Source organism: Camponotus floridanus, unplaced genomic scaffold (genome assembly GCF_003227725.1).
Source record: "Camponotus floridanus strain SB8 unplaced genomic scaffold, Cflo_v7.5 scaffold50, whole genome shotgun sequence".
Lineage (NCBI taxonomy): Eukaryota > Metazoa > Arthropoda > Insecta > Hymenoptera > Formicidae > Camponotus > Camponotus floridanus.
Genome location: NW_020229659.1, coordinates 1,351,429 through 1,375,329, shown reverse-complemented (window position 1 = coordinate 1,375,329; position 23,901 = coordinate 1,351,429). Strand labels below are relative to the sequence as shown.

At 36.2% G+C, this 23,901-nt stretch overlaps 1 protein-coding gene across 1 annotated transcript; it reads left to right on the top strand.

The window, feature by feature from the left end:
* The first annotated feature begins 1,573 nt into the window (after positions 1–1,573).
* Positions 1,574–22,370, top strand: LOC105256778 (homeobox protein prophet of Pit-1). Its single transcript, XM_011266998.3, has 6 exons — positions 1,574–1,921; positions 7,450–7,577; positions 7,848–7,955; positions 17,423–17,605; positions 19,452–19,551; positions 21,599–22,370. The coding sequence occupies exons 1-6, from the start codon at positions 1,702–1,704 to the stop codon at positions 21,703–21,705; spliced, it is 846 nt and encodes a 281-aa protein (XP_011265300.1). The 5' UTR covers positions 1,574–1,701; the 3' UTR covers positions 21,706–22,370.
* The last annotated feature ends 1,531 nt before the right edge of the window (positions 22,371–23,901 follow it).

Genomic DNA, 23,901 nt, shown 5'->3' with positions numbered 1-23,901 from the left:
TCCTCGTCGTCGTCGCCGTCGTCGTCCTCGTCCTCGCCGTCGCCGTCGCCGTCGTCGTCGTCGTCGTCGTCGTTTCGCGGTGCGCGCCATTTCTTTATACCGATTTGCACGTCGCGCCATTTCTCACCAATTACTTCGATATCCGAATTTTCAAGGCCAGCTGATCCAGCCGAACGCCCGTCGACACCCTCCCCCTCGCGGGGGTCGCGCACCCTTCTAATTGGATCGACGAGATAATCGGATTTAGCCGAATTGATCATGCGTCTTCTTGGCGATTCATAGATTCTAAAATCGATATCGTGCATCGTTTTCATCCTTCGTGCATCTGTTATTCGAAGAGCAATACCGAAAGGACTCTCGAACTGCTAACGAAGAGAGAATCGAAGGAAGAGAGACCCATCTCCGAATTTTTCATGTGTCTTCGATTTGGATTTTTTAATTGAACGATTCTTGAAGAGACTATTAAAAAAATTATGAAGAGGAGAACCGCCAATTCTAAGTGAAATTTGAAGAAGTACTCATCTTCGTTTGTCGAAAGTGCAACGAAATTGCAGTTATAGAAAACACACAAGCAGTCCAAACTAATTAATATCTATTAATAAATAATATTTCACGCAAATGTCCATTCTTGATGCGGAATGAACCGCGAGTTGGATCTGGGCTAAAACTGTTATATAAGAATAATTTGCAAAAATCTACCGCTGCCTGCAAATTTTTACAAAGATTAAGATCGCATACAAAAAAGTTACATGTAAAAATTACATTAAATCTTTCAGACACATATTACTGAGAGAATTGAAGAGACTACATGTAAAAGTTGGATTAATTTAACCGAAATCTAGATTAATTTAATGCTAAATCGATAAGCAATATTTTATACATAATTATTCCGTCTTGATTTTTTGCAACTTTTCAAACACATACGCAAATGGATCTCACTCTAATTATTAAGATGCGATAACGTTTAAAATAACTATCGCTCATAGTAAGAATTTTCAATAATAGTGATACTAAAGGTGTGCATCCCTGCACAAGTGTTTTCTGAAGAGAATGTTTGAAAAAAGAGATCTGTAAAATTGCTCGATCAATCTCCTTGGATAGTTCATAAATACGATAAATCACGCAAGATATATCACTCTTTCTAAACAAACATACTTCGAAAGTTGCAAACTTTGAAAAGTGTAAAGCATCTCTGACAGAAGAACCGTCCTTTCTCGCGACCCAGCCCTTCGTTGAAATCACTGAAAAATTGTCGGATAACGAGGCGCTCTCCACCGGAATCCTCTCAAGGATCTCTCGGTGCGTCGATCCGAGGAGGATAACGCGGTGCGTATTCGCAAAACGGACGTGGAGCGCTCTCATCGCCGGCATTACGTCATCGCGAAGATGTCCTCGTAGATAGTCGACATTTCGCTCAGGTGCTACCAATACGAGCTACCTCGACCAGGTTACCCCGGCATCACCCTGGCTAACGACTTGTCCGGAGGTACCGGGGGTCCCGGTGCGGGCGGCGTCGGTTCCGTCGGCGGTACCTCCGTCGGCGGCGGGGGCGGCGGGGGCGGCGGCGGCAGCGGTGGCGGTTCGTCCCTGCCGACGACCCTCAGCCTCGATCACCAGCAATTCAACATATTCCCGGCGATCTTCAGCCGGCAACTCAACTTCTCCGCGGCGGCCGCCGCCAATTGCGGGCAGAACAAGCTGATGGACGAGCTCAGGCCGAACCTGGGTCTACTCGGCGTCGGCCTGGTCGAGAACGACAGCTTCCACCTGAATCACAATCAGGAGAAGAGAAAGTGCAGCAGCGCCAGCTCGAATGAGCAGGACTTCGGCCTGTACGGGGTACATCAGGGCCTGGAGGCGAGCCCGCCGACGCCCGCCGCGACTCCTGGCAGAAGCAGCGTCGGGGCCACCACGACTGTCGGTGAGTGATACGTATTAACGGAGGAATAAGTTCCTGACCTTATTTATTACTTCAATTGGACAAGATTAGAATGTGTGCGTTGATTATTTATATTTTTTTCTTTTATTCATGCGATGGATTTTTTTTTTAACTGGAAACATCACTCATAATTTTTGTCTCGCTTTGGAATACAATAAGATTAATATACGACAATATTTTCATTATTTTTATTAAGTTCAAACGAAAGCATATTTCGTAATTAATTTTAAAGTAAAGAAATTAGTGATTTTATAATACTAGTAAAAAAGTGGGTTGTTTTGATCTTTTTTATTATTTTTTAACGTACAATTTCTATAAAAAATATGTTCTTTCTTATTTCTGTAAAAAATATGCTCTTGATATATTTTATAATTCGATGCATTTGTAACTGTTAAAATTTCGGATTTTTTCGATTGTCGAGAAAAATGGGCATCGTGCTGTCTCGAGATAGACGTATTTTCCGCTTGTTGAGCCCCGAGCACGCGTTCACGCTGGCGACGCGATCAGCCCGGAGTGTTGACAATGGGTCGGGTGGGCCAGACATATGGTGGTACCTGTTCCATGGACTATTATTATGTGCTAGTAGGGCTTAAGAGAGCTTAGCACCGAGGGTGCGTTAATGGGGTGGGCTTGAAACGTCGGACCATGCTTGGACGGGCGGCGAGTCTCTCGCGCCCGATTTCGAAAGACTTGGCATCGGGATCGAATGAAAGGGCTCATCCCTCTCATTCCCTCTCCTTCTTGTTATTGTATCGCGGCTCGTATTTCATAAGCGTGTGTCTCGTGCGTTCGAAACGTCAACTTGCGCTCATTAAACGCGAAGCATTTAATCATTACATCCTTTCAAAAGATGATAATTATTCCTCGTCTATAAAGTAAATAGAAATTATATCCGACTTGAATTAATTAGAAACGCTTTAATATTACGCGATTGTCGTTAATGTAGAACAAAAAGCGAAATAAATTCTGTCTTATTTTATTAAATTTTCCACCCCGTTGAAGAAACTAGGCGTTTCTAACAAGATTTGTTTGCATCGGGAGTCCATAAATTATTTACTGAAGTGCATCGCTTATTAATTGGAATTTACAAAATCAATTCTTAATGAACCTTCGTCTCTAAGTAAGGAATCTTGACGAGTACAAAGTTCAACAGGTCTATCGCGACGCGGCAGTCGCTAGAATTTTTTCGTCCTTATATCGGTAAATGTGAGTTTCACGCGGTGGCACCGATTTGCAAATCACGATATCCAGCATTCCGTCGTACCCTTCAAGGTCAGGGTTTCCCGGAAACGAAATGAGACTACCGCGGGATTCTCATGCAAATGATAATCCGACTGCGTCGGGCCGCCTCGCGACGAGGGAAAAAGAGATAACGGAATAAAACGAGGACAGGACGGCGGTGGAGGGAAAAATTAATGTCGTTAACCCCCTCGCGCGTTCTCCCGGGTATTAAAAGTACTCGAGCAACGGTCTTCTGCGCGCGCGGTCCCCGTATCCTCCTTAAAAGGCGCGTCCCGCTCTTGTTGAGTGACCCATAACGTCGTCAACCCTCAACTGTGCTCGTAGAGAAAAATAAATTTGTTCCGCGTGTTCACCTTACTACGCGTTACTCTCTGACAACGCGTCGCGATATGGAATTCTTAATTAAAAATGAAATATTAAGGAATTTTAATCGAATCTAATAATTCTCGTGGAAAAAATGTTGGTAAAAATCGTATCATTATTTCTCAATTTTCGAATCTAATTGTTTTGATCGTTAAACTTGAAATTGAAACCATATTGAAGTAATTATAAAAGTAAACGAAAAGTTTTTTATTTATCTCAAAAGAAAAACTTATACTTGAATTAATTATTTTTAATATCTTTTCCTCTTCCGCTATTTTTCTGCAAATTATAAGTTGCATATACAAAATATTTGAAGAGCGCTATCTTGAAGAAAATATCACTCCTTGTTTTTTTGCTATTAAATATCTTAATAATTTAAAATTACATGTCTAGAAAATAAATGTTAAAAAATTCAACAGCTTTTCTATTTGATGACATCTTTTCATCAAATAGAATTATTAATAAATTAATTAATTAATATATATCTGACACATGAAAGTAAAATGTTGGCAAATAGATTTGTAGAATATTGGATCAATTTTCACATCAATAAGAATTTCAATCAGATTTCTCGCGAGAAGAAACAAATTTGCATTACGTCGAGTGAATCATGGAGAAACGTGTGTATCACTTTCCGCTGGACCGATAATGCATTCTAATGTGACAGCAGATGCCGACGGATGGCAGCTGTAGGTCGAGAGAAGGCCATCGCATTACCAGTAATCCTGTAAATCGTGTCATTCGTCGCGCGTGTCACCTCGTTAAAATCACCGCTAATTATCCCTCTTGCCTCCCCCGACTGTCCCCCCGAAATCTGCGGGGGCAGATGTTCGCCGCCGACGCCACAATGCACCCTCGCTCTTTTCTCCGAGCTTTTCTCGAGAGTCGCTTGTCGGCGAACAGCTTGTAACTTCAGCCAACAAAGGGTTAACTCGGCTGCGAACGGCTGTACGATTTTGCCGACATTTTATTATCATTGCTCATCTTCGATTGCATGAATTTATTTCGTTAGACATTATATTGTAGTTTATGATACATGTGATGTAAACTGTTGAGATACTTGAGGAATTATTTATGGACCTCTCCAGTAATTTGATGTTGAAGGAAAAATTAATTCTGATCTTTAAAAAAGTTGTTTTTGAACTTTTTTCAAAATTGAAAAAAGACTTGCTAAGTCTGAAATATTTTATGTCTTGTTTAACTAAATTCTTGCTCTTTATATTTTCTATTATTTGTCAATTTTATTCAAATACAAAAAATCTCTATGATTTTAGAACATAGTACATTATTTTAATTCCACTCGAAAGGAAATTGTAAGAGAGAGAAAGAAAGAGAGAGAGAGAGAGAGAGAGAGAGAGAGAGAGAGAGAGAGAGAGAGAGAGAGAGAGAGAGAAATCTATTTATATATTTTTTAAATTATTTTTTTGTTGAAAAAAATTCTTTCATATTTAATGCATTATGACTAAAAAGTGTTACTATTTATAAAATAGTATAACTATTAATGAAATACGAGACAAATTTAATATAAAGAAATCTTTCTAATTGTTATATGTTGTTTATGTTTCTGTTTTTCTCTTTTTTCTTCTTTCCAATAAATAAAATATTATTAAAATAAATGTCTCTCTTTTCTCAAAATTTTAATTTTTACTTACAAAAATCATTTTTAAAAAAGTTTTATAATATACGTATATGTTGTATAATGTGTGCTGGTTTAACTACAAAAAACAATTATATTATTACGATAATTTTATTTGCTTGTAATAACATTTCATTCTTTTGATAAATGTTTATATTTGGTTTTATATATATATAGCGTATTCGTTTTAACAAATATAGTTTACAAGGATATAATTTTTCAGCAGATTTTTACATCAAAGATGTAAAACCGACAACCGTAATTTTTTTTTGCCTATTTTTTGCAATCGAAAAACTCTGTAATTGCATAAAAACGGATTCAAATCCCGAGCAAATTGAAACAGCAATACACAAATATATTTCACGAATCTAAATTTACAATCCAGTAATAAACTTTTGCTTCCTTGTAATTAAATTATAAAATCAATATTTATAAGTTTGTGTGTGTCTGTCGAATAATAGTTGTGAAGAATGTTTATAACAATATTTTACATACTATACAAAAGAATCACACAATGCGTGAATGGGTCGATATATCCCATTGTTATATATCGTAAATTAATGGGAAAAATTCATTTCGACATCATAAAGATCGCGGAAAACACTTTTTTGCCGATACCTTTTATGAGACATTAATTTCATTTCGTATCATTTATGAAAATCTCGTTTCAATCTATACTCATGTACAAAAAATTAGGACGAGCTTTTTGTTACGTTAAAATGGAATATACTTTTAATGGAACAAAGTATTCCTTCCAGTCTGCGTTCTCACAACTTTCAGAATTTAATTGCGCGTGATTACATATGGTTGAATGTACCGTGAAAAATTCTTTTTAATCTCTTATTTTTTTAATTCCCATCTCTCTACATTTTTCTACGCTACATAAATCTCAAAAAAAAGAAATAACAACAAATTTTACGTATTCGATTTTTCAACTATATTCCGAAATATATTAAAAATTTTAAAGTGATACCCGAAAATTTCTCGGAGATTAAAATGCTTTGGGAAAAAAATTTTGGATAAAAAGAGATCGATATAGACGACGGAAAAGTCAAAGAGAACACAAGGGGCCCTTCGCCTTCTTCGCTGAACTTGACCGAGTTTCCTCGTTCACCGGGTAACCGGGCAAGGTATGTAAAGTGGACAGCATTCATCCTTGAACATTGAATCAGCATGTAACATGATTAGGTCATTAACGCCCTAACCAAGTTAGCATAGTGCGAGGGACTTCGCTCGCCACGCTTACCCCGGGACCGTGCGACCCCGGTACCTACGTTCGTTCATAAAGCCGGCGCCGCGACGCCGCGTCGCGCCGACAACCAAGACGACGATGATGCCGACGACGACGGCGGCGGCCGTGGACCTTGTCGCACCTGTCCGAGGTCGGGAGTTCGACGGATCGCGCCTTCCATGGAATATCGAATTTTCCGGCGATGAAAGCGATACGGGAAATCGAGTTTCGATTCGCACCTGCCTCAACTCTTTCGTCTAACGGATGAACAATACGCGTGGAGGAATCTGCGGAGAGCGTTGACCGCGCGTTCACAGCCGGGTGTCGTTAACGGAGTTTGTTTATCGCGTTGGTCTCGGAAAATGTCACGTAACTCGGTTTCCTCGCGGAAAAGAGTTTCGACTGTGTTGCACTTTCACGAGAGGCAAAAACCTCTTCAAACGCATTCCGCGGAATTATACGAAATTTTGCAAAATTACGAGCCTCCGAGAATTCTTGGTTTTGCACACCTGATTCTTGATTTTATTTTTCGCTAAGTAAGGACAATTGTATTCCCTAAGGAGAAAGACGGCAAGTTGTTCCATTGGAAAAAGCCGATCGTTTTCCGCATCACGCTGATCAATAATGAATCATTTTGATCAGCGAGATTACCTTTTAAATACGAATAAAATTTAGTGTGTATAACAATTTAACGCATTGTTATATTATGTTATTCATTCGACAATTTTGCTACTCAATATATTATTTGATGGCCACATTAATATGCCATTAAAATAATTTCAAGCGCAATCGGCGAGTAATTTCATTTATGAAATTATGAAGTAATTATACATCCATACGCAATACAATTGATTAATGCAATGTTAATAAAATTGAAATTTATCTATCGACTGTATAGGCAAACATTATTTCAGTTTAATACGATGGCAGATGCGAAAATTAGTGAGTTTCTTTTTTTTGACGTGTAGCTTATTTGGGCAAATCTTATTAGAGATGGTTTTTGTAAAAGTGTTAAAGTTAAATTTCTTTTTTTTTCAGGAGCAGAAGGCGCTTTTAAAAAGTTAAAGCCTGACCCCTGCGCCTCTAGTCCTCATATTGGTCACACACCTACAACGGCTAGTTGTCCAACACCCGCCCGACGGCGACACAGGACTACCTTTACACAGGTTGGCACGTCCAAAGTATCCGCAAAATGCTCACTTCTTAATGCCCTTGCGAATAATTCAACGTATATTTTTTTTTATTGCCAGCACCTTTTTGTTCTTTAATATTTTTTTCATCGTCGACATTTCTTACAAACGTATTCCTGCAGAGGAACATCGAATCCTGCGATCGATAATGACATTTCGATTAGCTCTAATCTTTCGTATCGCGCCGAAATTTCCTGCCGGGTAGTTCAAATCGGCCTTTACCACGGCTTTTCAATTGTTTCCCAGGAGCAGCTGGCAGAATTGGAATCGGCGTTTGCAAAATCTCATTATCCGGACATATACTGCAGGGAGGAATTGGCGAGGACCACCAAATTGAACGAGGCCAGAATTCAGGTGAGTGTTCCGCTTCTCGCAGATAAGGGCAAAACAAACGATTTTTCGGATTCGATGTAAATTAGATCAATAATGATTGGTGATATCGTTGCGTATGATTTCTCACAAGGAAAGTTGAATCGAAATAGTGCATCAGTTTCTGCTAAAAATGTAAACACTGTCCTTTTTTCATTAACGATGCGAGGATAGCTCACTCCTTCATATTTATCATCATTAAATATCTGTTAGCACCATTTTTTCTTCAGCAATTTTTTGCATAATCGAACGATTATTTGAGATTTTTAACAGTCTACCGTTAAGATTATGTTTTATATTTTGATGCCGAAAAGTTTCTAGGCATACTTATCTCCCGTCTATCTTTTTGACTGTGACTCACTGTGTAATTGAATCAAAGATGCATGTGGGGTGACAAAATGAAGTTACGCGCGCAAATGTCGATCCAAGACACCCTATATTCTTTGAGGGTCGTGGAATTGATCGGAGGGGGCCGTAGACAGGTTTCAACACACTTCTTTCGATAAATCGAAGAGAGTTTATATCAAACGCTGGACGATAAAATATTTTCAACTTCGCTCGCGAGGCTGATATGATCTTTTATTGATATCGCAGCATTTAAAAAACATATCGACAATTGCTATTCCCTCTTCAACGCGTAATGAAATAAATTCCCGCAAGGAAAAGATGATTAAGATTCATGGAAAGTTATAGTAATGAAATTTTTAATTTCTTCGACATGAAAACGTGAGTTTCTCCGACAGTGATGCGGTTTGTGATGACATTAAGGGTGGAGGATTTGGTAATGAGAGAGAAAGAGGTAAGCGGGAACAGGAGTAAGGAGAGAAGGGCGGTGGGGAGGGGGGGGGAGATGCCGGGGTTGGCGTGCACCGGTCCCGAATTCCGAGCGAGCGAGCGGTACATATTAAAACAGTCGCCGGTGCGTTGCGCTCTTTTGATATATAATGCAACGGGGTGTTGTTTGAGTTAAAAGCCCGGGAACCGCCGCGACTTAACCCTGTTAAACTGCGATGCCAAGTAAAACGCGGTTTGCGCTCGTCGCTCGCCGGTTATAACCGATGCACAAAGTGTCCGCCGCGAGGAGGTGCACAACCCGCGCGGCGGATGGTCCTGTGTTCGTTCCGACCTCAAACACGAGAGGAATAGAGAGAGAGAGAGAGAGAGAGAGAGAGAGAGAGAGAGAGAGAGAGAGAGAGAGAGAGAGGGAGGGAGAGAGAGAGAGGCAGGGAGGGAGGAAGGCTCGCAGTTTTAAATGTCATTTCCAGTCTCGCTGGTTTTCCGGCGCGCGGCTGCCCCAGAATCGGCCAATTACCTGTAATCTGCAAAGCGCGCACTGTAATTAACGCTCGCGGATTTACGCATCTCGGTTACTGTCGAGCCAATGGTAGCTTCACCTCGCATAAGAAAACTTTCGTGATTTGGAGCAAAATGTGTATCCATAACTCTTCGGTCCCGGTTCGAGACCGAAGTATTTCTTACACCGCGTTCAAATTAGATTTCACCTCATTTCGCATTTTTTCTCTTTTTACTTTAATAATTGAATGAAATTCTGTAAATTTTTCATGATTTTTTATCAAATGTTAAGTCACTTTATTATATATCTATTATATATCTGCTATATATCTATTATATATCTAATATACGTAAATAAGACACGTAATACAATTTTTGAATACGCTAGAATGGAATCGATTTTAATTAATCGTGCAAATAAAATTAAAAATAATAAATATTAAACATCCAATTATAAATCTATTCCAATCTATATACCTATCTATTTCATATAAAATGATATCGATGAAAAAGTCATAAATATCAGCGCAAAATTCGGAGACACTCTCCTACCGTTTTCTGCGCGAACGCGAAGGGTGAAGGAAAATTTCGTCGTCCCCTGGAGGAATCGCGAGGTCGGTTTGGGTTTAGGAAGGTATCGGTCGCAAAACAGGGGTTCTCGGTGGAAGAAAAAGGTAGGATGGCGGCCACGTAAGAAAGGGGGGCCCTTGTCTCTCCCGACGTTCTTCCCATCTCCTCCCCCTTCCCCGACGCCCCGGCACCATCTCGTTCTCGTCTCGTAGTGGAAGGAATAGCGAGCCCGGCAAGCCTGAGACGTTTCAGATCTATCTAGGGTGGAGAAAATTCAATTTAAAATGGCGGCTCAGATATAATGGCAGCCTCCGGTACAGCGTCACCCAACCCCCTGCGCGCCCAACTCATCTCAACTTTGCCACCCTCGTTCGCCGTCTATTTCTCTCTCGTCCTCGCCGCCTCCACGGCCCGTGTCGCTATCTTTGAGGAAACAGAATGCCGTGACTAGCGCGGGAGCTTTTAAAGGAACGACTCCTACATCTACGGGGTTGCTCGATTGATGGTCTCTCGCGAAAAAAAAAAAATGGAATTCGTTCTCGAGATGTGTGCGTTGGCGTCTGTAATTTTTTCCATAAAATATACGCAAAATAAACGACGCAAAATCTGACGACATATAAACGTACACTTTTTTAGTATCTATTAATTGTTTTTTGGTTTTTTTGTATGAATTGCTTTCAGAAAATCTCTTTTTAAATATTTTCTATTTTTCGCTCTTATATAAATAATAATTTAATAATAAATAAATTTCATTGAACTAGATATAAATAATTATCTCATTACTTTAATTTTAATATCAGATAATTTGAGCTGAACTTTTCGATTTAGAAATATTTTACATACACATGATATTAATGTGTTTAATAAATTTCACTTAATATACAATTTTCTCAATTTTTTTATCATCAACATTGATGACAAATTATTAGATATTAATATTTAACACAGTCTTTAAATAATTATTATATATTTTAAATAATTAGGAATTATTTTTAAGAAAATGTACTCTGTAAGATTTCTTGAGAAGATTATATAATATAACTTTTTATGTAGATTTAACCCTGATGATGATGCAATGCTACACGATTTGCAATTTCTCTAAACGCGCAAACGCATGCGCGCAAATTAGTGCACCTTGAATGAGCGTTTTCCAGGCGAAACATGGTATACCTTGTGTAGGATCGTTTCCGTCCATTTATGTCATTTCGAGTGAGGTTTGCAGGAAACTTGGTACGAAGATGTAATGTACTGCTACGTATACGTACACAAGCATGCAAATAAATTTAATAGGAAGGTAAAGCAAAACACTTGGGCGAGCAGAGTGAATGTCTTTCATAATTGCTTGATAATTACAAATAAAAATAGAATAGTTATGGTTGCATTAAATTATTTCTATTTCTAATTCTAGCTACCTTTTTAAATAGATAATAAATTGATAACAAAATCATATATATTTTATTTGCTTTACAAGATAAATTTTATTTTAATCAAATTTTTATTAGAATATTAGAAACCGTAGAAATATTTTATTATATATATATGAATATATAATAAAAAAATTACAAACGCGGAAAAGATGTTCTAATGTTTCATTGTCAAATCGATATAATATACGCTCAAGGATCGCGAAAGTATTTATGACAATAATGAATAATAATAGCACAAAATTGAATAACACCCCGTAATAACACCCCGTGGTAAGAGAATAATTCTCGAATCATTGCACAAGAAATCCCATTATGCCGAGGAAAAAGAAAAGAGAAATCCCGAGCTCCGCGATATTGAGTTAGCCGAGTTTTCATTCGACCTTTTTACTTCGATTCGACTTCCGATCGAAGCCTACCTACCTGTCGAGCGTTTTACGAGAAAATCGGCTTCCTATCTGACAGGAAACAAGAAAATTTATGAGAGTAGCATAAAAATTGCTCCCAAGTGTCCTGCTCTTTGACTTTATATTTTTCGCGCTTATGTAAATAATAATTTAATAATAAATAAATTTCATCGAACTACCAATAGATATAAATAATTACCTCGTTACTTTAATTTTAATATCATACAATCTGAGCTGAACTTTTCGGTTTAGAAATATTGCAAGTTGAGGTAAAAAGTTATAATTTTTTAAATAATATAAATATAAAAGAAATAATGTCTATACATCTGTAATTATATTTAAATGTATTTACATACAATTGATTATAATTCTTAAAATTGATGCATAAATATATATGTTTAATTACACATGTTATCATATTCAAAATTTCCGAAATGGATGCGCAACAGTATATCATTATATATTAATAGGTCTTACACGCTCTTGTCTTCTTTTTCTTTCACGAGAAAGCCATTACCCGTGTATCACATTTTCTCGAGCTAGTATGTGGGTTAGCTATCAGAGTGCAGTATTCTCTCAGGCATACAGGGGAGGATAGTTTTCTCGGTCGCGGTCCTCAAAGTAGCAGACATTTTGAGCCGCGTTCCCCGTGGAATAGCCATCTCTCTTCTACCTCATACTCTTTCCCTCTATCTTTCTCTATGAGCGGGAAGAAGGAGACGGATAGATAGATAGATAGAGAGAGAGATGGGGAGAGCAGTTATTGAATTACGAACTCTTAGCTTTCCAGTTCTTGCAGAGTGCGCGCCTTGAGGGACGCAAGTATGTTCTCGAAAAGCTCTTCTGGGGAAGAGGCAAATAAAAGGAATCACCCTTTTACCGGATCTCTCTTCGGGCAACCTATTCTACCCGTCCGTAAATGTGTACCGTATGTACAGGATGTACGTTGGCTAGTAAACGGAGCGCCGTCGAAAATTTCGAATCAATATCGATTTAACAGAGGGATATCTTAAACCTGGAGCAATTCATAGTTGAATTAAAAATTTCCACGTTTCAAGTAAATTTTACTTTAACGACGAGTAGCGTTTAGTTGTTTCCTTTTTGCCTCTCGCCAAAAGTGATTTCTGAATATTTTTAGCCACAATCTGTCATCTATCCGCGTTTCGTTATTTCCCTTGACAAAAATCGACTGCGAATTTCAAACTATCTATCTCCAGTTTTCGCCAATTCTCGAACTCTCTGCATGCATACGTATAGATGTGTGTGTCTATTCGCAACAGTATTCTCGATGGCGAAGATACGTCCCGTTTTAGATTTTACGGAAACACGCGGTATCAAGTTAAACGAAGCGTCGACAATGTCATTTGCATATACACGGCGGAAATACAAGCATGTACGCGAAAAAAAAACATACCAGGGGAGCGGCAAATATGGGAATCGAGTTCTTATTGGGAATTTTTGGAAAACTGTCCTCGCGAAAATGCGAGGTCCAAAAGATAATCAATCGAGCTCTGTTTGTACATCTGACAGATACAAATCCAACTTTGAAAATCTCGTTAAAATAGGTTTCGCATTAATTTCTATTCATGCTTCGGGGGATTTAACGAGCTTTAGAATTTGATTTACTTTCGAAATGTACGATTTAATTATGTAAAATGTACCGAATACAGTTATTAGTTTTTTTTACAAATATTTATGATATCATTCGATATATTTTTTATATTTATATATATTTATATATTTTTTTTTAGAACGTATGTTATACTTTCTTATCATTTAAATATTTTAATGCGCTACACTTTCTACATATTTAGAATTAGCAGCTACTTCGACTACTGTACACGGTAATGCCAGATTATTCGAAAGCCGAGTGTGTTTTATGCAATTGCAAATCGCCCCGCGATGAGAATTCCAATGCGGATTGAGATTGATTATGCGACTTGCCTCTCGCACGTTCCGCGATTTCCATACATGTGAGTTAGAACGATGCATGCTCGTCATGAAAATGTTAATCAAGCCCTTTGTTAAGAGTCTTCAAATGTGGCTTTACCTTCGGAATCTTTGTGCATCGCTCCCGTCACTGCGAATATTTTCTTCCTTTTATTTGCAAATTTACCAGTGATATCATTAAAAAAGAAGTATCGCAAACTCGGTAATTTCTATCATTTCCGCTGTAATCTACGATTGTTGAATTGCCCCAACGAGAGATCCCTTTCGATATAAATCTCGACTCAAGATTCATTCATTTTAGAATTAATATTCTGATTATTATTGTTCCGATAATCGCACCGATTCTCTATAATATTTCATATCCGAATTGAGTACTCGCTATCTCTCTCGACTAAGTAATCCCGGATTCTAGCCAATTTCGCGGCAAGAACTTAATCTAAATAAGATTCCATTACTCCGCTTGGCGTGTCTAGATGTTTCTACTGCAGAACTTCATTCGTCGTAATTTCCTATGCAAGAGCATTTATCATTAAAATATATATATGAAATTATTATTTTTATTTTTTATTTATATTCGATTTGCGAGGGTATCTTTCTAGCGATGATTCTATCTATTTACTCAATATAAAATTAATTGTCATTTTGGGAATTTTTGATTCTCTATTGTGCGCCTATAAATATATAATTTTATATGAATAAAAAACTAAATTATGAATTATATATATATTTTCAAATAACCTGTTTTATCACATTTAATATAAATTGAAATTGAATTCGCTGAACTCATAACTTTGAATTTTAATTAATTTGACAATCTAAGTAAAATCTAAGATAATCCAAAAGTCAATTGTAGCTGCGCAAAATTACTTGTCTAAATTCGTTTGCCACTCAATATCATCGAGTCCAATATGAATATTTATACGGTTAAATAAAATTAATAAAATATAAAAATTAATTTTTCTAAAAATATGTATGTATGATAAATAGAAAAAATATGCAGTTGTATAAAATAATGTATTTTTCTTGCAAATATTTCTATTACGTTATTTTTGTCGTATATGAAATTTGCAAGATAATACTTGTACAAAGTTTGAACATACCATCAAGAGACATCGCAACGTGTTGTAATAGAAAGATCATTAGCGAAAATAATCCCACTGCTGATGAACTATTAATTTCTTGCGTAGGGGTTAATCTGTTTGGTGTGAATTAACACGATATAGATCTTGACGTAAGTGACGACCTTTATCGCGTCAGACTGCCGTTTGACGCTATATTGCTAGATTAATAAATTAGCATCAAAATTACTTTATAATTAACTGAGAGGAATGATTAATTAAAATAGTTATAAATTTCTTTCTTATATTTATTTTCAACTAAAATAAATTTCTTATTGATTGATATAAAGCGTTTAGAAAAATGTTTGAATTAATTAAATACTTTTTAATAACAAACCAGCTTCTAATTAAATATTTGTAAAAGAAATAGTATGAAATAATTGTAAAATTATATATTTCTCGAAATATTTTTGTTTTCTAATTTTATCTTTTCTGATTATTCAATCATTATTGAAGTTTGTATATTTCAATAATCGCAATATATATTTTTCACTATGAATTAAATATTGTAATTTCTTGATTTGCATAAACTATATATATTATATATACAATCGTCAAGAAATAAAGATATACAATACTTTAAAAAGACAAGAGAATTAAATATTAATTAATAAAATTGAAGACATATTTTAAGAAAATTTATATATCATATATATATGTGTGTGTGTGTGTGTGTGTGTGTGTGTGTGTGTGTGTGTGTGTGTGTGTGTGTGTGTGTGTGTGTGTGTGTGTGTGTGTGTGTGTGTTCATGTGTAAGTTTCTTTTTTAAGATAAAATCTGCAATATTTCTTTACGTTATCCGAGTAGCAAAACAATAGAAAATTACAAAAGGCAAAGTTGTTAATTTTGAAAAACATTGAACCAAAATTAGACGGAGTTCCTATAATGAAAAAAATATCTATTTTCTGCTAACATGTAATTTTTTCTTGCGTACTCGGGTTGATACGAGAACGTCGCTGCAGATATTTCAGAAGACACTCTTCGGAAACGCCATGCTTCCACATAAAGAGTGATAGAGCTGGGTAGTGAGTAAGGCAGAAGGATGCAGAGAGTATGAGAGAATAACGGAGAACGAGAGAAAGGGAGAAAGGGAGGGGAGGGAAAGAAGAACAGAGAGAGAGTGAGAATTTGAGAGAGAACAGACCTGGTTCGAGCCACCCCGGTTCGTGTCACCCACTTCTGCGGCGATGAGAGAGGGTGCACAGTAGAAATGTCGATAAAACGTGTTGGCCAATGAGCGAGCCCGGTGTGACGTCACTGCCGCAGCATCGGCCAATCGGGTGGCGCCGGTGACGTCACCGGTAAGGGTGGAAACAACCCCGACCCGGGACGAGAAGCCGCAGGCTTTTCTCTTTCTGGCGGGGGCCTTGGAAAGAGGGGTCTGTTAGTTGGATGATAGAGTAGGGCGCGAGGGTGGAGATTGTTGGGGGTTACGGGGGTGGACGTGGATGAGGGGCCGAAGGGGGGAGGGATGGTGGGCCGGGGTGCGGAAACGTGCGCCAGTGTGGATGCCGGGATGAGTCGCCGGTGGCGGCTCAGGCAAGCCCCAATATGGGTTTACTAATCCCGCGAAACAATGGAAATTGCCCGATGCAAAATGGCGATAGGTAAACCACCCTGGGTTGCCGGGGATAAACTTAGGATCCGTTCAAGAGGCGAAAGAAAAAAAAAAAGAAGCGACTTTTTGACTCGAGAGATTCATGACATTTTTTTTTTTGATCGCAGGATCACTGTCGACTCACTTGTCCTAAAATTAATTGTTAAGTACTCGTGTACGATGATGCAGCACTTTGTTAGTTTCCTGGTCACTATTTTGTCGCAAACATATTGCAAAGAAATATTGAATATATCTTGTAGTACGTAATAACTATTTTCATAAATATATATATTAATTTTGCGGATTTTAATATTTTAATCTGTTTATTCGTCTTAAAAATATCGTGAAAATGTATAAAACAAATACTTTTTATGCAGAAAAAGAAGAGATTGTTGAGGCTTTAAAGCGAAACGAATTTATAATTTGTAAAACAATCGAATCGAACGTTGATATTTCCTTTCCAATTTAGAATATATGTATTGGCGAAACGCTTCCAAAGCAATTGATGTATAGATTCAAGTTATTTCGAAGCAATTCCAACGAATAAATGCAATATAAAAAACTACATCGGGGAAAAAAATAAATCCATAACTCTAACATATGTTTCATTAATTGTTTGTGTAACACACACATAAAATTATATATAATATAAAATTTAATAAATTCTCTCTCTCTTTCTTTCTTTTATAAAAGATATTTTATATTAATATATTTGTATATATTTGTATATATTTGATAATAATATTAGTATAAAATATCAAATTAGATATATTAATATTTTATATTAATATATTATTAATATTATATTAACATATTACATTAATTATTATATATATACTATTATATACATTTATTATTATTATATTACATTTATTATTTATTATATTATATATTTATTATATATTTATATATTTATTATTGTAATTGGGTTTGCATAAATTAAAGAAATAATAATAATACACAGCTAGAATCTAATAGTCGACACATTAATAGTATATATGCATAGAAAAATAAGATGGTTGTACTAATTGTTTAAATATCGTTAACACATACGATTGCACCTATTCGCTTATGCAATTTTATTTCTGCGTAGGTCTGGTTCCAGAACAGAAGAGCGAAATACCGGAAGCAGGAGAAGCAATTGCAGAAGGCTTTGACACCAATTCCCGCCTGCCAAGGTGCCATGATGAGGAATATCTATCCTGGTGCTAGCAGAGGTTATCAACCCTACCCCCATCCTCACAACAGCATAAATGGCATAAATCGTTATCCCCAGGTGAGGCTCCCTTACGACGCGCAGGACGCTTCCGAAATTTCATTATTATCGATACCCGCCGCTTTGCACGCTCACCAATACACTCAGCGCGAAGATACACCCTCAATAATGGCAAGTAAATAATATAAACAAATTATTAGTAAACAAAATAAACAAGAATAGATATAAACAGGAAAAGAATTATAAAAGATATGTTACAACATATATTATATATCTTACTCTTATTTTGTGTGCAATTATTCGAATTTTATTTTGAATTTAGTGCTTAATTGAGAGAAAAAAAAAATAAAAAAATCAAACTCACTTAAATATTTGACAGTCGTGTCCGAATTGAGGTTTGAGAAAATTGCTTCAAATATTTTTCACTAAAATATACCCGTTTTTTAACACGCGATTAGTCATAGAATTGCACTGTGAAAATATTGCGATATAAATTAATAGATATTTTTATTTTAAAAGTCGATCACACGCGAAACCAATGCGTTATTTGAAAAAATATATATATGTATATCGATAAATTTTTTTTACCTAAGAATTTCGATACAACGGCTAGATTCGGCTGCTTTTGAAGGTCCATATTGCGAATGAATTCGATGCGTTTCTCGTTAATGATTTTAACCGAGGTATTAAATTGGAGTGCACCTGAGCGTGTATGTCCGGCGCATCGCTATCGGTCGATATAGCTAAATTGCATTTCGGCTGATTAGTTGGGTCGGCCGAATTACCGAATGCCTACCGTTTTAATTGAGCCGATAATTCACGAGCGTGTCTATCGGTTTCTTTGTAAAAAAAAAGACTTATATTCATTTAACGCAGTCTTTAATCCTATTTTTTTTCTTTTTTTTCTTTCTTTTCTCTTTTTTATTGAATTTTTAAGAAAATAAATTATACGATAAAAGAGATTAAAATGGAGGTATTTTTTCTGAGGTGTGGATATATCTTTTTCAGGATTCTTGAAATATTTAATAATAATATGCCAGCCAACACGCATACACGTATACACAATATTAAATTATAATAAAAGCATGAATATATATATATATATATATATATATATATATATATGTATATATAAAATAAATGATAATTATTTTATAATTAATAACTTTATAATTAATAGTTATTCTTCATAATAAAATTGATAAAAGCATCGATGGAAAATAGTATCAGAGAAAATACAACTTTTTATCGTTTTATGCCATGCAAATTTCTTTATCGTTCAGAGAGGATCTAGTTTTTTTCCTTCTATCTTCATCAGATTGTATTTAATAATTGTGATATTACGTAGGATCACGTAACACGTTGGAAAATTGATTACGACCAGGAAATAGACACCGCGACGTATTATTAATTTCCATCAGTTCCGAACGTATATTACGCATTTAATTTTTATAATGAAACCATATATCCCCCTCGTCACATTTGATTTCGCGTTTGCTTATCCCAGCGAGCGAAGATGTAAGAGTGGCTTATAGCCGATAATTATGTTTCATACACGTTAATTACCGCATTACTTTCTTCTCGTTATTTCAGAACAGTCTCTGAAACCGCGCACGTGTTACTCTGTAATTCCATTGATATCGCAGAATTCATTTTCGCTCATTTATATTGCCCGTGAAAAATTAATTACACGCAATATTAAAATCGCGCGTCCATTTTTCAAACAGAATAGAACAGATAAATCTTTTAACGCGATCTCAATATTATTTAATTAAGGAGAATTATGTATTCCGAGGAACGTGGTGAAATCGTGATTAAATTTTAACGTTCTGATCGTTAGTTTCCCTCTCGCTAAAATCATGGATCGAATTATCAACGTCATTGATCGTGACAAACTGTGTTTTAGATGGGCACGACGTCTTATCCGAGCATGACCCAGCCGTTCTCCATGTCGCATTCAGCGTCGAATATGTCGGCCGTTACCGGTATGCGACAAGATGCAATGGGTGAGTCATAAATAATGCAACGCCAGTGCTTTAGGTGCGAGCATATGCGTAAAGTGAGCGACATGAATGGTTCACGCGTTACCCTCTCATTTAGGTCAAGGATCATGCAAATGTCTTTAATTCCAGAATTTGAAGGTAACCAATTTTACTCTTTTGCGGGAAATCGATTCGCGCATTGTCGCATTCGAATCTAAACTCGTATCTTACCTCCCCGATATTTACAAAAAAAAAAAAAAATACTCCAAGTTTCCTAGAATAAAATACAAAAATATCTTAAACGAAAGAATTTAATTTAAAGCAAAATTGCATTTATAAACAATTTTGTTATAAGTAGGAGTTAATTTTATGGGAAGAGTGTAAAAAAGTGAATTTATATAATAACCGGATATTGTTAGAACCGTCAAAATTGAATAAAATTGACATTTTGCAAAACCAACGTACTCTGTAAATTAACAATTATGTGATTTATAATAATTTTATAATAATTATTGAATTTTTATCAAACGCATTATCTCGCAATGAACTTCATCATCATGTACACATATTTTGCATCAGAATATCTCTCGGCTATCGCACACATGTCAATTTTTCTTCCGACATCTCGCGAACAAACTAATTTCTGCGGCCTCTCGGCTTCGTTTTTCTCGTCCAGCTTCTCGGCGATTTCCCGCGCCGTTTTCGCGGATGCTGACCCGCCGTTATCGAATGATTCCGCAAAAATCCGGAGCGGAAATGGCGCGAATCCGACGCCCGGGCACGAGAGAACTCTACCCGCCAGCCTCCAAGACGCTCTCTCCATTTCCGCTCCCCAGCGCCGTCTTACACCATTTCCGGCGCGAGATGGAATATCGCTTTTAAATCGAATCAAGACTATTCGCGAATTGCCTGCCCGTCGAAGTTGCACGGTGCGAGCGAGTAAGCGAGCGAGCGATTGCTCTACGCTCCGCTCCACTCGCAATCTCGCCGCTTCTCCTTAACGATTTAACGCCTCTCTCCTTAATGCGATAGCAAATTGACCGATTAGCAGACTCGATAAAGCTCCGCGGAAAGTCGTTAAATCGAATCACTTTTCAAGATTCTTTCGGGAGAGAAAAAAAATCCGCTATTCTTCGCGCCGTGACATTCGATATCGACTTTTATTAGGAGAATAGGTGTTTTATTAATTAAAATTATAATTAATAATAAATTATAATCATTGCTCCATTAAATTAAAAATATAGAGAAACGGCTTTAGGAGCGTGAATGACAATTTCATTAATTTAACATTATTCTGTAAATAAAATTTAATTATACAAAAAAATTATACAAAACAATATATATAAGTAATTATCATGTTAGTATCATGTTGACAAATATAAATCAGAATGTAAATGAATACAGTAAATCGACAAAAAGTGAGGGGGGGGGGGAAGCGGACGTTTCGGCTCAATTATTCAAGCCTTCTTCAGCGCAAAATTCCTTTAATTAGTCATGGATAAGCTAATCTTATAAATTTAATAATATAAAAACTATAATGGTATCACAAACCGAACGCAAACGCAGATGGCGATGTAGAATAAGAAAATTTTCTCTCATAATTAATAATGTTTATTTTTAATTGGCTATAACTATTTTTACCACAAAAGCGATAATGTCTTTCTTTTTTCCTCATTTAACATAACATAATAAATATTTTATACTAATCTAATAGAATTAAAAGACAGAATTAATTAAAGATATAATTTATAAATTTACCTAAAAAAATAAAATTATAATCCTCTAAAAATATGCATATAATATAGATAAAATTGTAATATTTTTTTGTGATTACTGTATAAAATGTAAAATATTAAATAACATATTAATATATAAATAATATATTAAATAATAAATAACAATAATATATTTTTGTAATATAACTTTTACATGCTAGAAATTTATTTTTATCATAGTATTAACAAGTAGGAATATAATTTAGAAATAAAAAAACAAGAGAGATTATAATAAGTCAGGCTCTTGGCAATCTTAAATTTCTCGTGGTTCGCCTAAAACGTGTTTTCCGTTTCAGGAATGTCAGCGGAAGACGAATGGTACAACAAGAGCATCTCGGCTCTGAGAATGAATACAGCCCACCACCCCAACCTGGCCGCACCCATGTTACAATATCAAACATAATTGTAAACGGAGGCGGGAGGGCGATTCAAGGATCTCGTCAGAAATCCGATGTCATACTTATGATCGAACCGATCGTAATCGACGGGGAATGAGAAACAAGAGTGTAAAGTGACGAGATCGACAAAGCCCGATCGACGTTTCGCCGTTTCGCAAACGAAAAAGGCAAGAGATAAAAGCAGAAATACGGATGATGATCCCATTTGCGTTACCGCCAATCGGCCTCGCACAGCCGCATCGACATCCTGATTTCGCGACACATCCTCGCTTTGCACAGCAAACGAGCTCGATTCGCAATATATTGCGAATACACGCGCGTGAAAGCTCTCATTACGTTTTGGATTTCGTCACATATATTGTCCGGGCAAGCTAAATGTTATTATTAAGCTCGACGTTAAATTCGATTAAACGCTATGATGAAATGACTGCGTTTATTTCGAGCATCCGAAATGTGAGTTTCAGGGCGCGAAAGTTGATTGCGTTGTGCGAAAAAAAAAAAAAATATTGTTGCAGATCAATTCAATTGGTACACTTATTTAGAATCTTGCCTACGACTGCTCGTGTGATTACCGCGACATAGAATGTATTACGATCAACGCACAGATTGATAAATCGCTAATATTCTCTAATATCGCGCATTTTTTTCTTGAATTTCTCGCTTGAATTTAATACACATTTGTTCTCGTATAAATCTTATCAAAATTAAAATTCTAATCGTAAAACAAAATTTGTCAAGTCAATTTTAAGATTGAATTTATGAAAAAAATGTTTACATTTTTTATACATTGTTAATTTTTTAATTAATTAAATCAAATTGTGACAAAACTTAATTTCTTATTCAGATTTTTATTGCTTTGTTCGAAAACTGTTAATGATTCAATATTTTAAGGGAAAAACTTGATCATAATTTATTTTAAATGTCTGTAATCATGTCACGGCAAAAAGATACAAGATTTAAAATAACATTTAAGTTTGTCTTATTATTTGTTAATTTTATTTTTATTTAAAAAATAATGAAAAATTGTTTTCAAGTTCTGTTAGATTGTCGTATTTATATTTCGATTTCTGCAGGGCAGACAAATTTTTTTAATTTTTTTTACATGCTAGGAAAGATCAGTCTTTATTCAAGAGAGAATGCGCGATATCTGAGATCACCTCATACTTTGGATTCGCGGATAGCGATAATTCTGCGATTGGCGTGTATAGAACATAGAACCATTTGTCGCGAGAGCTGTATATTTTCTACGTATAGCGGGTGTCTATTTTCTAGTTACTTTCGATAAGAGAAACATGTCACACATGACGCGCAAATGCACACTTAATACACTTGCACGCGACAATTCGTTAATCTCTTAACAACGATACGTGCCACGCTTTCGTTAATTGACGGAAAAAAGGGGGAAGGGGGGGCAAAGGACGGGACTGTACATAAGGACGAAGATTATAGATACATAGAGAGCGTGTAATCGGCAGATACTCTAGCATATGCGATTTTTCAATGTCCTTTTAAAAGTGTAAGCATACCCTTAGTGAATGATATTAGGCATTGATTTGTGTGCTTATGTTGACCACGATTTTGGATAACAAGGGGCAGGGGAGACGGGAGCGCGGTTGGACGGCGGTATCTGACAGTGCTTTTGCGTTTGAAATTTGAGGGGCGCCAGGGGGTTTTTCGTATCGCCCGAAACTCACCCCTTCGTTCACACATTAAACGTCGTTGCACACAAAAGTACTCGCTTCACCATCCTTCCAAAAGTGACACCAAACAATGTGATTTGCGTTTTACATTACATATAAAAAGGCGTATGAAACGTAAAACACTAACTGTAAATGTATATTCGATCTAGAAAATATGTGTGAGTTTAAGATAAAAGTTACAAATAAAAGTGATCATAAGATGACATAAGAATAACTGATAACATTGCTCATATTTTTAAATTCGTGTCATTTTTAAAATGAGGATGTGACGTGTATCAGCGTATCGGGGACAATAAAATGTTCAGCATCAGTTTACAGTATTGTTTGACAGAATTTCTATGCTGGACGATTTTCATCGACAAAGTTCGTCGAGATATTATTGTACGGTACGCTTATATATTTGTGTAAATTTGTGTGCAACAGCTTTTAATCTTATTTTACATTGAGAAAGTATCCGGTGCCGTAGATTCGTCAGAGACAACGGATTATAATGACGAATTT

Coding starts and splice junctions, on each gene's coding strand:
- LOC105256778 (XM_011266998.3), top strand. CDS start 1,702: ATGGACGAGCTCAGGCCGAACCTGGGTCTACTCGGCGTCGGCCTGGTC. Junction 1,922..7,449: donor CGGGGCCACCACGACTGTCG/GTGAGTGATACG, acceptor TTTTTTTTTCAG/GAGCAGAAGGCGCTTTTAAA. Junction 17,606..19,451: donor GCATAAATCGTTATCCCCAG/GTGAGGCTCCCT, acceptor ACTGTGTTTTAG/ATGGGCACGACGTCTTATCC.